This window comes from Acinonyx jubatus, chromosome A1, assembly GCF_027475565.1.
Source record: "Acinonyx jubatus isolate Ajub_Pintada_27869175 chromosome A1, VMU_Ajub_asm_v1.0, whole genome shotgun sequence".
Taxonomy (NCBI): domain Eukaryota; kingdom Metazoa; phylum Chordata; class Mammalia; order Carnivora; family Felidae; genus Acinonyx; species Acinonyx jubatus.
In genome coordinates, this window is record NC_069380.1 from 502,782 (window position 1) to 519,229 (window position 16,448).

General features: G+C 37.2%; 1 protein-coding gene across 2 annotated transcripts in view; it reads left to right on the forward strand.

Annotated features, from left to right (window-relative positions):
- RNF17 (ring finger protein 17) overlaps positions 1 to 16,448 on the forward strand; it is a 112,709-nt gene that overhangs the window by 61,925 nt on the left and 34,336 nt on the right. For both annotated transcript variants that reach the window (XM_015077771.3, XM_053203629.1), the window contains exons 21-27: positions 1,431 to 1,658; positions 2,322 to 2,472; positions 2,628 to 2,746; positions 8,427 to 8,517; positions 9,680 to 9,795; positions 11,423 to 11,709; positions 13,019 to 13,182. In XM_015077771.3, the coding sequence (XP_014933257.3) occupies positions 1,431 to 1,658; positions 2,322 to 2,472; positions 2,628 to 2,746; positions 8,427 to 8,517; positions 9,680 to 9,795; positions 11,423 to 11,709; positions 13,019 to 13,182 (1,156 nt within the window). The remainder of the gene's footprint in view (positions 1 to 1,430; positions 1,659 to 2,321; positions 2,473 to 2,627; positions 2,747 to 8,426; positions 8,518 to 9,679; positions 9,796 to 11,422; positions 11,710 to 13,018; positions 13,183 to 16,448) is intronic.

The following is a 16,448-nucleotide window of genomic DNA, read 5'->3' on the forward strand; positions in this document are numbered from 1 at the left end:
AGAAATGTGAATTTTTTCTGGGTTCAAGTGGATACGTTGAACGAGAGCCAGATTTGAGCCATTGTGCTAATAATACCCAAGACACACCAGTGGTTGAGGTGACCGCAGTATAGAAGGGCAGAGGGGTGGGAGTGTTTGCAGTAAACATTAATTAAATGGAGGAAATGAATATATGGATCTCTGAAGAGAGACATGGTTAAGTGATTCACCTGGGAGTTAGCAGCATATAAATGAGTCCATTAGAATAAATGAAAATCACTTTCATTATTCATCTCAATTTCCCTTGATGAAGATGCAACTATGAGGATTATAATCTATGAGAAAGAAAGTCCAAAACTGGTAGATCATGAGCCCGAGACTGAAGAAAAACCAGGAACCAGAGAGAGAACGTTTCAAGAAGGAAAGAGTAGCTAGTGCTGAGAATTCAAGTCAAGTAAGGGCTGAAAATTATCCATTAGATACAGCAACAAAAATTAAGTCACCTTGGTTAGCTAAATCTCAAGCTTATTGTGAAAGAAATTAAGTTTTTCTTTAATAAAAATAAAGGACATCTAATTATCTGTGTTTTCAGTATGAACTAACCTGACTTATTAAACATTCTAAACACTTCAATAATTTCTCTTTTTAATACACCTTAATAGCAATTGGCTTCCACTTGTATTCTCACTGGCAAGTGGATTGATACTTTTTAGTCATCAAAACAAATTATCAATAATTCTTCTCTTTTTGAGTACAAGATATCAATGGCAGATGATGAAATTATGAACAAACTTGGTATTTAAAACGCTTCTAAAATAGAAAGTTTGGGGGCACCTGGGTGGCTCCGTTGGTTGAGCATCCAGCTCTTGATTTCAGCTCAGGTCATGATCACAGGGTTGTGGGATCAAGTCCCATGCTGGACTCAATACTGAGTGTGGAGCCTGCTTGGGATTCTCTCTCCCTCTCTCTCCGCCCCTCCCCCCACTCATGCTCTTGCTCACTGAAAAAAAAAAAAAAAGAGAAAGTTTGGCTTTTAAGGGTGGTTTTTGTACTTACTTTGGTAATAGTTAGCCCTTTTTAAAAAAAGAAACTAAAATTGCTGTTAATATGAAAACTGGGAAGCAGCGAATCATAGCTAAAACTTGTTCATCTCTAGGGGTACTTGAGTGGCTCAGCGGTTAAGCTCCCGACTTTGGCTCAGATCATGATCTTGCGGTTCGTGGGTCCAAGCCCCACATTGGGCTCTGTGCTGACAGCTCAGAACCTGGAGCCTGCCTCAGATTCTGTGTCTCCCTCTCTCTCTCTGCCCCTCCCCTGCTCATGCTCTATATCTCTCTGTCTCTCAAAAATAAACGTTTAAAAAAAAAAAATTGTTCATCTCTAGATCTAAGCAAATACAAACATGAATATTTTGCAAACTATTTTTGCTAATGGGTTTTGTTATTTTCCAGGTATACCCTCAAGGATAATTCCAAAAAACATAGTGAAGTATGGGATCCTTCTCCAGAAGAAATTATTTCAAATGAAGTAAACAGCTTAAATCCTGTATCTATAAAATCTCTCCCTAATGAGAATCTCCAATCACTTTATAATAAGGAACTACCTGTACATATCTGTAATGTGATATCTCCTGAGAAGATTTATGTTCAGTGGTTATTAACAGAAAACTTACTTAACAGGTATAACATATAAGGAAAACATGGATTGCATATGGGCTTTTTTCTATATTTTGTTTCAAAAATCTAGAAATCACAAATGTAGAATTTTAAAAGCAAAATTATTTCAGTTAAACAGTCACTGAAACACTGGTTACAAGTATACAAATAGTGTATTTACTGGCTATTTTCACTATATTAGAATTAGTCATTCCCCAAATACTTATTGAACACCTATTTTTGACAACCAGTATTGTAGGTGTTGGGGATACAGTGGTAAAAACCTTTACAAGTCTTTGGCGTCATCAAGCTTAAATTCTGGTAGAGAGACAATAGACAAAATATTTACTGTAGTAGATGGTGATAAAGACAGTAGAGTAAAAGCAGTTGAGGAGGAAGGCAATTTTGGATAATCAGGGAAGGCCTCAAAAAGACTATGACATTTGAAATGGATCCTAAAGGAAGAGAGGGAGTAAAACATGAGGGTATCTGGAGGAAGATCATCTCATGCAGAGGGAAGAACAAGTTCAAAGGCCCTGCAGTGGAAATGTGCTTGGGTATTCAAGGAAAAACAAGGTATCCAGTTTGGCTTGAGTAGAGTGAGAAAGGGGGGACAGTAGAAGATGTGGTTAGAGACTTAGGTGTTGTAAGAAAAGGTTTGAAAGTTAATTTTTTTTCTCTATACAGTTTAGAAGAAAAGATGGTAGCTGCTTATGAAGACTCAAAATGGGAACCCGTTAAATGGGAAAATGATATGCACTGTGCAGTTAGGATCCCAGATAAAAATCAGTGGCAAAGAGGCCAGATCATCAGAATGGTTACAGACACATTGGTAGAGGTAAATGCAGAATTAAAAATATAATTGTGAAGGTGAATGGATTCAGTATTTTTATCTTGAAATTTTTTAAATCTAATTTTTATTATGCTATTCAATTTGTGAAAAACATTTTGAAATACTGTCTTTCCACAGACTCAAAGTTACTATTTTCATAGGTTTTGCTGTATGACGTGGGTGTTGAACTAGTAGTGAATATTACCTGTTTACGAGAGCTTCAAGAAAACCTAAGGACAATGGGAAGATTATCTTTGGAATGCTCTCTTGTTGATATAAGGTAGTTTTTAGCTGAGTAAATTTTCTCATTATTGAATAATTACAAGTATTTTTCTTTTTTGTTTGGTTCTTGTCAGTTTTAATTTTACTAGAATTCTGAAATTTCATAAATCTAGTTAATTTGGGGGGCGCCTGGGTGGCTTAGTTGGTTAAGTGACTGACTTCAGCTCAGGTCATGATCTCACGGTTCATGAGTTCAAGCCCCACCTCGGGCTCTCTGCTGTCAGCACAGAGCCGACTTTGGATCCTCTGTCCCCTCTCTCTCTGCCCTTCCCCCACTCGTGTTTTTTCCCTTCCTCCCTCTTCCCCCCCCCCCACACACACAAATAAGCAGTTATTTAAAAATCTAGTTAATTTTGAGGTTTTAAGAAGAGGGAAAGATAAAAATTTGGAGCACATAAACTTTAGAGGTACCAAGGAATATAGATAGGTGAGTATCATGGGTGTCTAGGTAGATTCAAACTGTTAAATTATTAAAAACGTGAAGGACATAGGCAGATAGAAATAAAGTATATTTTATAAGCTTAGCATTGCATGGAAAGCTAAAAATATATAAATTACCAAAAAGTGAATTAGGATTCTGAAAGTGGCATGAAATACTTTTTGAATCTAGTAGAATTCTACCATAAACACAGAGCAGTTTGGATAGCAAAACTAAAGACAGCACAGTCAATCTCTAAAACCTAAGTAGACAACTAGGTTTCCCTCTGTAAGCCCCAAATACAAACAAGTACACCATGTGGTACATCATGCCCTTATGGACCCTTAGGGTTATCGGCATTTGTGTGGAAGGAAGGCTGACTGGGATTCTAACAGCTCTGAGAATAGGAATTGGCAACAGGTTTTCACTGGAGCATGCAAGCCAATCTGAGAACAACAACCAAGACCAAGAAGGGAATAATGCAAGATGCTCTTCATAATTGGATGTGAGAGATCTATAATATGCCGCATTTTTGTGGTGCTGGAACCTTAGCCATATAACCTTTGGAAGTAAACTGATGCTCTCTTCCATGACCTCACACTGAGCAGAAACTGTTGGGGATAGAGCCTAATTTGAGCAAGACAGACACTGGGGCAAAGGAAAGAAAAGATGCAGATAAAAGTAGGGGAGAGGAGCAAGATATCAAAGTATGAGGCCATATTTTCTGTCACTTTGGGAGAACAGCACCAGAGAGTTCTAGAGCCATGAAGCTAGGAAAGCAATAGTGATCTACCTCTTCCTTCTAAAAGCACAGGAAATTTTCTTTCATTTAAAACATGATGATGTATCATTTGCAAATATGTTCTCCCGTTCAGTAAGTTGTCTTTTTGTTTTGATGTTTGTTTCCTTTGCCATACAAAAGCTTTTTATTTTGATGTAGTCCTCATAGTTTAAGTTTGCTTTTGTTTCCCTTGCCTCAGGAGACATCTCTAGAAAAATGTTGCTATGGGCAATGTCAGAGGAATTACTGCCTGTGTTCTTTTCTAGAGTTTTTATGGTTTCAGGTCTTACACATAGATCATTTTTTCTAAAGAAGACTTACAGATGGTCAAACCACAATAGGATATCTCTTCACACGTGTTAGAATAGCTATTATCAAAATGACAAGAAGTAACAGATGTTGGTGAGGATGTAGAGAAAAGGGAAACTGATGTACTATTGGTTGGAATATAAGTTGGTGCAGCCACTATGGAAAACACCAAAGAGGGTCCTCAGAAATTTAAGATAGAACTAGTATATGATCCTGCAATTCCACTTCTAGGTATTTATCAAAACACAACTGAAACACTGATTCAAAAAGACATACACACCCCTATGTTCATTTCAGCATTATTTACAGTAGCCTCACCAAGATAGGAAAGCAACCTGTCAACCTGTAGATGAGTGGATGAAGAAGATGTGTGAAGTGATATTCCATTGTACCAGAGTAATGCTGGCCTTATAGAATGAGTTTGGAAGTATTCCTTCCTTTTTAACTTTTGAAATAGTTTGAGGGTAAATATTATTATCCCTTTCGTAAATGTTTGGAAGAATTCACCTGTATGGTCATCTGGTCCTAGACTTTTGTTTGTTGAGAGGTTAGGGTTTTTTTGTTTTGTTTTGTTTGTTTGTTTGTTTGTTTGTTTGTTTTTATTGCCTCACTTTCATTACCACCAGTCAGTCTGTTCAGATTATTTCTTCCTGACTATGTCTTAGAAGATTCTATGTCTCTAAGAATTTATCCATTTGTCCCAATTTTTTGTATATAACTGTTCATAGAAGATTCCTATGAGACTTAATATGGGTATGTATTATCATCAGATTTCTTTTTGAAAAATACAGAAGTGGCAGTTTTCTGTTTGTAGGGCACATTTCTTCATTGATAAATCCATGGAAATAAATCTAATTCTTTGTAATAAGAATTATAGAATTTTATAAAGGGGGATTAGGAAGTATAAACTTCCCTTTATAAAATAAAGGGAAATGAAATTAAAAAAACTCCCTTCATAAAATTCATGGAGATGAAAAGTCAGCATAGGGAATATAGTCAATAATGTTATGATAATGTTGTATGGTGACAAACTTACCAGGGTGAGAACTGAGTAATGTATGGAATTATTGAATCAATATGTTGTACACTAGAAACTAACATAACTTTGTTAATTATACTTTAATAAAAATAAGAGATTTATAGAATCTTAGAATTGGAACTCAGAGATCTTAGGGGCATCATGACAGTAATTCTTTTTATACCAGCCCTAATAAATGAACAGTCAAGACCAGCTGACTTCACTGCTGTGGAGCACATCTCTTTCAGTCACTAGTATTTCCTACACTGTATTAAAATTGGTCTCCACAATAGGATACCTTGTTCTTAGTGACCCCTTTCTGTTCTAATTGCTGGTAGACCATTTATTTAATGTTCTTGAAGAGCTTATCAATAGTAGTTTCCATAATCTGCCTGTTTGCACAGAACATTAATCTTACAGGTACCTTTTCCACTGTCTGCGATTACTAAGAGTGACTGTGGGGCCACATCAATAAATTTGTTCTATAAATTGAAAGAATTTAATGCCCTGGAATGGAAATTTCAGGCCAACCATCCTAAAAATTCTTATCCTGGGGACGCCTGGGTGGCTCAGTCAGTTAAGCGTCTGACTTTGGCTCAGGTCATGATGTCATGGCTCATGAGCTTGAGCCCTACATCGGGCACTCTTTGTCAGCGCAGAGCCTGCTTCACATGCTGTGTCTCCCCCTCCCCCACTCATGCACTTTCTCTCAAAAACAACCTTTTTAAAAATTTTAAAAAATATTTTATCCTAATTTTCAGTTCTACCTTGAACAGTTCAATCAGAGCAATTGAACAGAATTCATCAATCCTTTAATTGTATCCAATAATGTAGAGAATGTGTTCCTATACACACCTTGAATTATATCTTTTGGACTCAAATGGAATACCATTATTTCATGAGTCTAATACTAGCTAACCTTTAGCACTTCTGGACCCTGTGTTAATTGTCTTACAGGCATTACTCTAGTTAATCCTCACAATAAACCTTTAAGCTATAGATAAGGTATTATTTATAGATAAGAAAATTGAGTCTTCAAGAGGTTATTTTCCAGAGTAATACATCTATTAACTTTTGAGCTAGGATTATAAACAAGTCTGAATTTAGAATTGGAGCAAAGTGCCTGGGTGGCTTGGTTAAACGCCTGACTCTTGGTTTTGGCTCAGGTCATGATCTCACAATTTGTGAGATCAGGCCCCAAGTCAGGCTCTGTGTTGACAGTCCAGAGCCTGCTTGGGATTCTCTCTCTGCCTCTCTCTGTCCCTCCCCTGCTATAGACAAATAAATAGGTAGATATTTTAAAAGAAGAATTGGAGCTCTAATCACTATGATTTACTACCCTTCTGAAAAATCTTTTTCTTATAGTAAAATATACAAAACATATATATTTTGCCATTTTAGTGTACATTTCAGTTGTATTAAACATATTCACAATGTTGTGCAACCTTTACCACTATCCATTTCCAGAGCCTTTTCATCTTTCCCAACTGAAACAGAGTTGTATAAATACAGACCAAAGAATTTTTTAATGTTGTAAATACTTCATAATCTTAAAAGTTAATATTTACAAAATGTATATTCATAATAGAGCATAAGAAAATCTTAATGTTAACACTGATTATTTTTAAATATTTATTTGGGGGAGAGTGCATGTGGGGAAGGGGCAGAGAGAAGGGGACTGAGGATCCGAAGTGAGCTCTGCACTGAGAGGCTAGTTGCAGCAAGCCCGATGTGGGTCTCAAACTCATGAGCCTCGAGATCATGACCTGAGCCAAAGTCGGACACTCAACCAACTGAGCCACCCAGGTGCCCCTGTTAACACTGATTTTTATCTGAATATCGTCATAATAAATTTTGAAAACCACAACTAATTCTAAGAGTCACTGATAATTTAAATTCTTAAGAACATCATTTGGGCTTCTTAGTAAATAGTGTAGCATATTTACTAAATCCTACTTGGTCAAACTACACGCACAGTTGGTTTTGTTCACTCATTAATGTGAAAAGATTGGCCAGGTTAGTTGTTTACCCGATGGGTCGACTCCATGGAAACTCCAGATCTAGAAATCATGTATAGAGAACCTTTAGAGCCTGCATTATGATACTTGTAATCTCTTTCATGGTACTAGTTCTTTATTCTTTGGAGGCGGATTTGATGGAAAGTCAGTCAGTTTCAATTCCACAAACTAAAATAGACGAGGAAATTGAATATTCTGCTTTTCATTGACCTGTCAATATTCATTGAACATTTTTTTAAACGTTTACTTATTTTGAGAGAGCGCACGCATGAGCGGGAGGGGGCAGAGAGAGAGGGAAAGAAAGAATCCTGTGCAGGCTCCACACTCAGTGCAGGGCCTGACACAGGATTTGATCTCATGATTGTGAGTGAGATCCTGGCCTGAGCCGAAATCAAGAGCTGGATGCTATTCCTGAAATCATTATTATACTATATGTTAACTAACTTGGATTTAAATAAATAAATAAAATAAATAAATAAATAAATAAATAAAGTCAGATGCTTAACCAGCTGAGCCACGCAGGCGCCCCTATTGAACATTTTTACCATGAATATTAAAAATAAATTGTCCATAAATTATTGAGGCTAATATTCATGGGTAGCAATTCATATTAGATTTAAATTCCAGAAAAAAGCTTTCAAAAATGTTTGGGCAGTGGAATCATTATTGCAAAGGGATTGTTCTTTTTAAATTTCCATTAAATAGTTTTAAAGTGCTTTCTGTGTGCCAGGCACTATCCTAGGCATTAGGGATATGATGATGGACATAACACATAATACGTTATCCCCACTCTCAAGAGTTTATAGTCTACTCAGCATGTATGAAATGTACATAATAGGTAAAAAAAAAAAAGTACATAAAACATTACCTTTTTAAGGGTTCTCAGTGTAGCTGCAGAACAGATATACATGTTAGCATATGATATGATCCCTAAGTAGAATAGAGAGGAATAAGCAAAAGTCTATGAAAACAGAAGAAAATTATGAAAATAACGGAAGCCATGCTTTAATTGATTTCTCACTACATATGAAGTTTGTTCATATATATATGAATATATACATATAGTGGTTCTTTTATATTTCTGTATCTTACGCTATTTGTTATAAAACAAGTTGTCTGTTTTTATTGTTTTAGACCAACTGGTGGGAGTGACAAGTGGACAGCTACAGCTTGTGACTGTCTTTCATTGTACCTGACTGGAGCTGTAGCAACCATAATCTTACAGGTGTGTAGTGGGCTAAACAGTTACAATGATGTTTTCTACAATTTATTGTTGAGAAAATAACAGCAAACTATTTGGATTTTTTGACAGCATTTTTGGTCTTGTTTCAAGTTATAACACCTGTTTATTATAGATACCCCATAGATGATTATATGAATTAATCAAAACATTTCTAAAGTAATAATCTTGAGTTGATAATTTGCATGTCAAAAAACATGCTAGAGAGCATTTCTAAAGCCTTTTGCTATACTTTACAAACTGAAGAGTTAGTCTTCTAGTGAAATCATATTGATTGTATGCATAAAAATGGGTGTTTGTGTAAGTATAGGTTTGAGAAGAGGGATATATTTTTTCAGAACCCTTAAAAGTATTCTTTCTTTACTTTTATTCCAATGGGATACCTTTTATTGTGTTAATGATTAGAATTTTCTTAGGTAATTTTTCCGTGTTACTTTTTCTGTGTGTACTTTCTCTATTTCCCTAATTCCATGTGAAGCAGAGTATATAAGCCTTGCAGCACTTTCCTTTCTTGACACACACAAACACAGCACACCTGGGAAAATACATTTCAGTTCTGTAATTTGCAAACGGTTTAGGAAGATAGACAAATTTGTAACTTATGTTCCCCCAGCCTGTTCTGGGCTGAAACAAAAGTTTGCAGTCTGCCTCCCCTGACAGATACACCCATGTTTCACCTTGACAGTGAAGTCTTCCTGGGGTGCCTGGGTGGTTCAGTCAGTTGAGCGTCCAACTTTGACTGAGGTCATGATCTCGCAGTTCGTGGGTTTGAACCCTGCTTTGGGCTCTGCGCTGATGTTGCAGAACCTGCTCTCTGTCTCTGTCTCTTCTCTGTCCCTCCCTCTCTGCCTCTCCCCCACTCATGCACACCTGCTTACTCAGTGTCTTTCTCAAAATAAATAAACTTTAAAACAAGATAAGACAGTGAGGTCTTCCTGACACATTTCACAAACCGACTATCTGTCCCACTTGACTCTCTTCCATGTTATTTTCTCTCTGATAGAGTCAGGTACCAAAATAACTTTACTAGGTTGGAAATTTATTTTTCTGACTTGAATAAATGTGGAGGAAATGCCTGTGAGAAGTATGTTGTTTATAAGGTTTCCTTTTAGTATTTCATATTTACTGTTTTCTTAAATCACTGCAGGAAAACAATACAACATGGCCATTACCTGTGAAAATTTTCTGCAGAGATGAGAAAGGAGAGCGTGTCGATGTTTCTAAATATTTGATTAAAAAGGGTTTGGCTTTGAGAGAAAGGAGGTATGTACTTTTTTTTTTAACACCAGTTTATAATGAAGGCTTCTTACTTGCCTGTGTAAATCCTTATATCTGTGTGCTTTCAAACCTGAATTTCATCTTGTTTGCTCCTAATGATTTACAAACTTAACCTTGAGAAGCCAGCTCAGAAATAAATTCATTCAGGATTGCTTATTTTTTTATTCAGGCTCATTAGCTCTTACATCTTTAAATCCCTACTGACATTTCTGTTTTTATGTTTTCCGTTTTGCTTTGGCATTTACACTCTAAACCAAAGGAAAAGAGAATTACATACTGGGTACCATATCTGAGCCCTTTGCCATCATTTGCTTAGACAGAAATGTTGAAGCTTTATGTTGGAAATTGTGGTAGGTACATACCAAAATGTGTTTATGTGAAACACGAATGGATAGCAGAAAAGTAATTGAACAATATTTAAATTTAAAGACCTTTCAGGTACTAAGTTTGTGGTTTAAGGTACCATTGGTACAAGAGGCAAAGGATGAGGATATTGCTATAGCCCTAGCTGCTGCTTTTTATTTCTTGCCTTCTAGATACAAGGCCTATTAGAAATGCAAACACATGTTCCAAGTAGCCACTTTGTACCATACGTGGCCAGATCTCTTTTTTTATCTTGCACTATTATAAATTAACTTATTTGGGCCAGGACCCCAGTCCTGATGTAATGGTAGGAGAATGAGAAATCAAAAATAAAATGGGGCATGAAGTAGTTAGGTAAGCATGGTAGCGTGTACTGGCATACAGCAAGGCTCTGCGTAAAGATACCCTGCATGTGTCTCTTTTCGGGTTCACTGGCTTTAGGCTAAAGCAATTCCTTGGTAAAAGAATGCTAAAGTGGAAAGTGCTAGGCAAGTTAATACTGCTAACAAGTACCACCGTGATGTTCTTTACTGCTTTTACGGCACTAAAACTATCAGCTGTCTCAAGGCTGAAGTCCAAGTGGGAACGATGTTAGTTGAAGAATTATGTAGCTGTCTCACAAGTGCTTATCTCCTTTTTTTTTTTAAAGAAAATACAAGAAAGTAGAAGAAACAAAAACCTACAATTCTATGAAAATAAACAATATTTCCTATAGGTTTTTTTTTTATAGTAGGCGTACATTTTTTTAACTGGAAGGGAATGACAGGAAGTAAAATAATTATGAGTTATAGCTTATTACCACTGACACTATCTCAGTAGTGCTGAATTATTTTTAAGGGACTTATTATTTGTATTATTTTGATAGAATGTGTGTATGTTCTGTCTGTGGACTAAATTAGAATCAGCCTGAAGATGCTGTATTTCCCTTTAAGATCTAGTTAATTGTACAATACTTGTAATATACTTTGAGATTTTAAGACAGAATAACATGTAAATATGAGACAGTAATTTAAAACACTTAAGTGAAATTATATTACTTTTTTCTCAAGCTGATTTATAATTTAAAACAATTTTTATTATAACTTAAATTATGCTCTTTTTTATGTAACAAATTAGACTAATGTATCCTAGACTAGAACAAATATTTTCTTTAAATTTCTAGTATATTTGAAGGACTCTCTTTATATCGTTTTCCAAAGAATGTTTTTATTTGCTCATGTTTAGATATATTATTTTTTGGATGTTACAGAATTAAAAAATTAAATAACAGCCATTCATCTGAGAAGTCTTTGGAAATCCCCCCAGAACAAGAAGATTCAATGGTTACAAAGTATATTAAGACTAACTTTGACCCTGACAAAAAAGCTGCTGATGTTATCAGTGAACACAAGGTATCTGAATTTAAGCAGAAAGTTCCAGAACCAAGAACCACTGGATGCTACAAACCACCAGCTATTCCTAACATGAAAGTATTTGAGGCAACAGTCAGCTGCATTGGCGATGATGGAACTATATTTGTAGTACCTAAGTTGTCAGGTAATATCTTTTATGTTATGTGGGATTGATTAATCACTAAAAGTAGTAGCTAGCAGCCCAGTTCTCTATGAAGTATACACAGATTGAAATACCTTGGGCAAGGTTTAACCTCATTTTCACAGGTTTTTTGTGAAAATAACTCCTGCAAAGTGCTTTTCACATAAAAATCATTTGTTGAGACATCAGGGATAGACACTGGGCATAAGAAAAACATGGAGCTGGTTCCAGGTTTGTAGGACCTGGCACTTATGCAAGTTTGGGAGCTCTCCAAGAGAAAAGAATACAAAAGTTCATATTCTGTAGAATGAGGAAAGAAACCACAACGAATGACTGGAGATTGGGAGCCCTTTGAGAATATTCATCTCCTTCCTGCTATCTCTTTAGGCTTATGTATAAATGTTTCCTTACTACAACCTGGGTGCATCCAGCATACCTTGTAACTAACAGCAGCTCTAGCACTCATGGGTATTTAAGTCCATTAGCTCCATAATTCCAGCTATGGATAGGGGTATGATGGCTATGCATTTGTTGAAATTTTTGTCTCATTTGTTGACCTCCTAAACCCTGTTTTTCTAATTCAAACACAAAACAAATCTGTGCAATTTGCTATTCTAGAAGTGAATAGTCATAGCTAAAGCTGGTTGACTGTCAACGTTGTCAGGCAATGTGCTAGATGTTTTACATTTAATCCCCCGCAATACTGATAATGGAGACAGGTTCTGTCATACCAGGTTTACAGATTAAATTGAGGCTCATGGAGGTAAAGAAACAAGATCGCACAACTAAAGTGGTAGAACTGATGTGGCAGTTGCCCCCATACTTTGCCTTCAGTGGTATCAGTTATGGGGATATGTATTTACTGTGGAAATGATGAGCCAATTAGCAGCAAATAGCAACATTAGAATTTTAATTTTATATCCCAGAATTATGTTGTGTCTATCTAAGCATCAAGTAACACCTGACTTGTGTTCTACTTTACTTAAGTATGCTGGTAAAATGACATTATCTTAACATGGTAGTTCTTTTATATTAGGCTATCTGTTAATGTGTTTAGAGCTTTTAACCATGCTTTATTCCCAAAATAATGCTTACATTTATAACCAGAGATCAGAATAATTATTTACATGCTGTTAGTTCCATGTTTTGAAACGTATGGAAGCTACTGAAGGAGTTATATTTTTATTAAAGCTCTAGTAGATCCTTATACTATTATCCCGGTGATGAGATTATTAAAGGTTATTGATGATTTCATATTGAAAATGGGAGAAAATTCTTCCTAAATGCTTTCTATTTTTAATAATTTCTTCAGAATTTGAGCTAACAAAAATGATGAATGAAATTCAAAGTAATTTAAAATGCCTTGGTCTTTTGGAGCCTTATTTCTGGAAAAAGGGAGAAGCCTGTGCAGTAAGAGGATCAGATACTATGTGGTATCGAGGCAAGGTAATGGAAGTTGTTGGCGGCAGTATTAAGGTGAGTCTGGTATACTTTTGTGACTACTTTAAGGCTAAATGTTATAATGTTAAGTGATCTTTAGAGTATAAATACATGAAAGTTTGATTAAAACATGTATTAATGAGTTCAGTCTTGTAGGAAGACCAGATACATTATACATTTATTCATAATAAGAATTTTTATTTCCAGGGCACCTGGCTGAGTCAGAGTGTGTGACTCTTAATCTTGGGGTCATAAGTTTGAGCCCCATGTTGGATGTAGAGAGAACTTAAATAGGGGCCTGGGTGGCTCAGCTGGTTAAGCATCGACTCTTGATTTCAGCTTGGGTCATGATTTTGTGAGATCCAGCCCCACATCAGGCTCTGTGCTGACAGCATGGAGCCTGCTTGGGATTCTCTCTTTGCCTTTCCCCGACTTGCACATGCACACATGTGTGTGCTTTCTCAAAAATAAATGAATGAATGAATGAATGAATGAATAAGAATTTTTACTTCAAAGTATATTTATTAACTTGAATAATCAAAAAATATTTCCAGATAGAGATTTGGCTTTTGGTGCCTTAATGGTACCACTTACTTGTAATTGGCAGCCCTGTTCGTACACAAACAAGTAAGGCAGCTTGTTTTCCAATATGTTAGATATTTCGTTAGCAAATTTGTTTACAGCCCAGCTAATTTACCCTTTCACAGTAACAGTTTATCTTTCCAGAATACTGAGGTAGTACTTGAGTTTCATGCAAAATCTTCAGAGAGAACTGCATATTTTGAAAAACCGCATTCTTGGGGGGGGGGGGGGAGGAAAAATTAAAGAGAAAAGTCTTTTGTTTCTACTTGCACAAGACTTTTATTACATATTTGATGATGATACCTAACAATTACAAAGCACTTCAGGTTTTTAAGCTTCTTTCACATGTGTGCATTCATGTTTTATAATTCATTTCCAACTATCGAATAGATTATTCACATTTTACTAATAAGAAAATTGATATTTAGATCCAGTGACAAGCCCAAGGTCAGCATATCAGTGAGTAGTGATGCTGGCATTCATACCTATGCATCTGATTGCTAAATTTCCAATCTGAGTCGTGTGCTTTTTCTGCTGGACTATAAGCTTTAAATCATTTTAATAAAAGTGAAATGGTTTCAAATTTTCAGTATTTGAGCATATGGATACTTAAAGACTCATGTGTTTAAATGCAAATAGGTCCACTTTCACATACATTTGAATTGTTCAGATAACCCTTTTTCTTTCTTAATATAAAAGTAAACTAAAAATCAGGACACCTGGGTGGTTCATTTGGTTAAGCGTCCAACTTCAGCCCACGTCATGATCTCACGGTTTGTGATTTTGAGCCACACGTCAGGCTCTGTGCTGACAGCTCAGAGCCTGGAGCCTGCTTCGATTCTGTGTCTCCCTCTCTGCCTCTCATGCTCTGTCTCTGTCTCTCTCTCCCACAGAAAAAAATAAATAAACAAACTTGCATTGTTGTCATGACACGTGAACTTTACGTGTATGGAATCTAAATAGGATGGTGGTGAACATTGATTTTTCTCACACTAAGATCTCTGTTTTAAATTTGTATTATACTTTGGTATTTTAATAATTACTTTTTATTTTTTCTTAAGGTCATTTTACATTTCAAGTATACACAATAAATTTTTCATTCCTTAACCTGATATCTTTAAAGTTTATCCTGTGGTCTGCTTTAAGAAATAATTACAGGGGGTTAGGGGAAGATGGCGACATAGGAGGACGCTGGGCTCACCGAGTACTGCTGATCACTCAGATTCCCCCTACACCTGCCTAAATAACCCAGAAATTTGCCAGAAGACTAGCAGAACAGATTCTCTGGAGCCAAGCACAGACGAGAGGCCCACAGAAGAGGGTAGGAAGGGCAGAGAGCTGGTGCACGCTCCACAGACTGGCGGGAGGGAGCCGGGGCGGAGGGGCGGCCGGCCAGCCAAGCAGAGGCCCCGAGTCTGGCTTGCAAAAGGGGAAGGGCCAGACTGAGTGTGTTCCGACAGCAAGCGGGACTTAACATCTGGAAGGTTATAAGTTAACAGCTCTGCTCGGAGAGCGGGAAGGCTGGAGGACAATGGGAGGGAGAGTTGTTGAGCCCTGGACGACAGAGCTCAGCTTGGGGGGAACAAAGGCATTCGCCAGCCCCATCCCCCAGCCAAAATCCCAAAGGGAACCAGTTCCTGCCAGGGAACTTGCTTGCACCATGCAAACACCCAACGCTATGCTTCTGCGGATCCGTTCCTCTGGCGGTGGGCCTGACTCCCTCCCGGTGCCGCAGGGCCCTTCCCGAAGCGGATCTCCAAAGGATAAGCGAGCTAGGCCTGCCCCTGCTGCCCCTGTGCACCTTGCCAATCCACCCCAGCTAATACACCAGATCCCCAGCACCAGATGCCTGGCAGTGTGCAAGTAGCCCAGACAGGCCACGCCACCCCACAGTGAATCCCGCCCCTAGGAGAGGGGAAGAGAAGGCACAAACCAGTCCGACTGTGGCCCCAGCAGTGGGCTGGGGGCAGACATCAGGTCTGACTGTGGCCCCACCCACCAACACAAGTTATTCAAGACAGCACAGGGGAAGTGCCCTGCAGTTCCGCACCACTCCAAGGACTATACAAAATGACAAAACGGAAGAATTCCCCCAAAAAGAATTTCCAGGAAATAACAGCTAATGAACTGATCAAAAAGGATTTAAATATAACAAAGTGAATTTAGAATAATAGTCATAAAATTAATCACTGGGCTTGAAAACAGTATAGAGGGTAGCAGAGAATCTATTACTACAGAGATCAAGGGACTAAGGAACAGTCAGGAGGAGCTGAAAAATGCTATAAATGAACTGCGAAATAAAATGGAGACAACCATGGCTCAGATTGAAGAGGCAGAGGAGAGAATAGGTGAACTAGAAGATAAAATTATGGAAAACGAGGAAGCTGAGAAAAAGATAAAAAAATCCAGGAGTATGAGGGGAAAATTAGAGAACTGAGTGATGCACTAAAGAGAAATAATCTACGCATAATTGGTCTTCCAAAGGAGGAAGAGAGAGGGAAAGGTGCTGAAGGTGTACTTGAAGAAATAATAGCTGAGAACTTCCCAGATCTGGGGAAGGAAAAAGGCATTGAAATCCAAGAGGCACAGAGAACTCCCTTCAGACATACCTTGAATCAATCTTCTGTATGACATATCATAGTCATACAGGCAAAATACAAGGATAAAGAGAAAATTCTGAAAGCAGCTAGGGATAAACGTGCTGTAATATATAAAGGGAG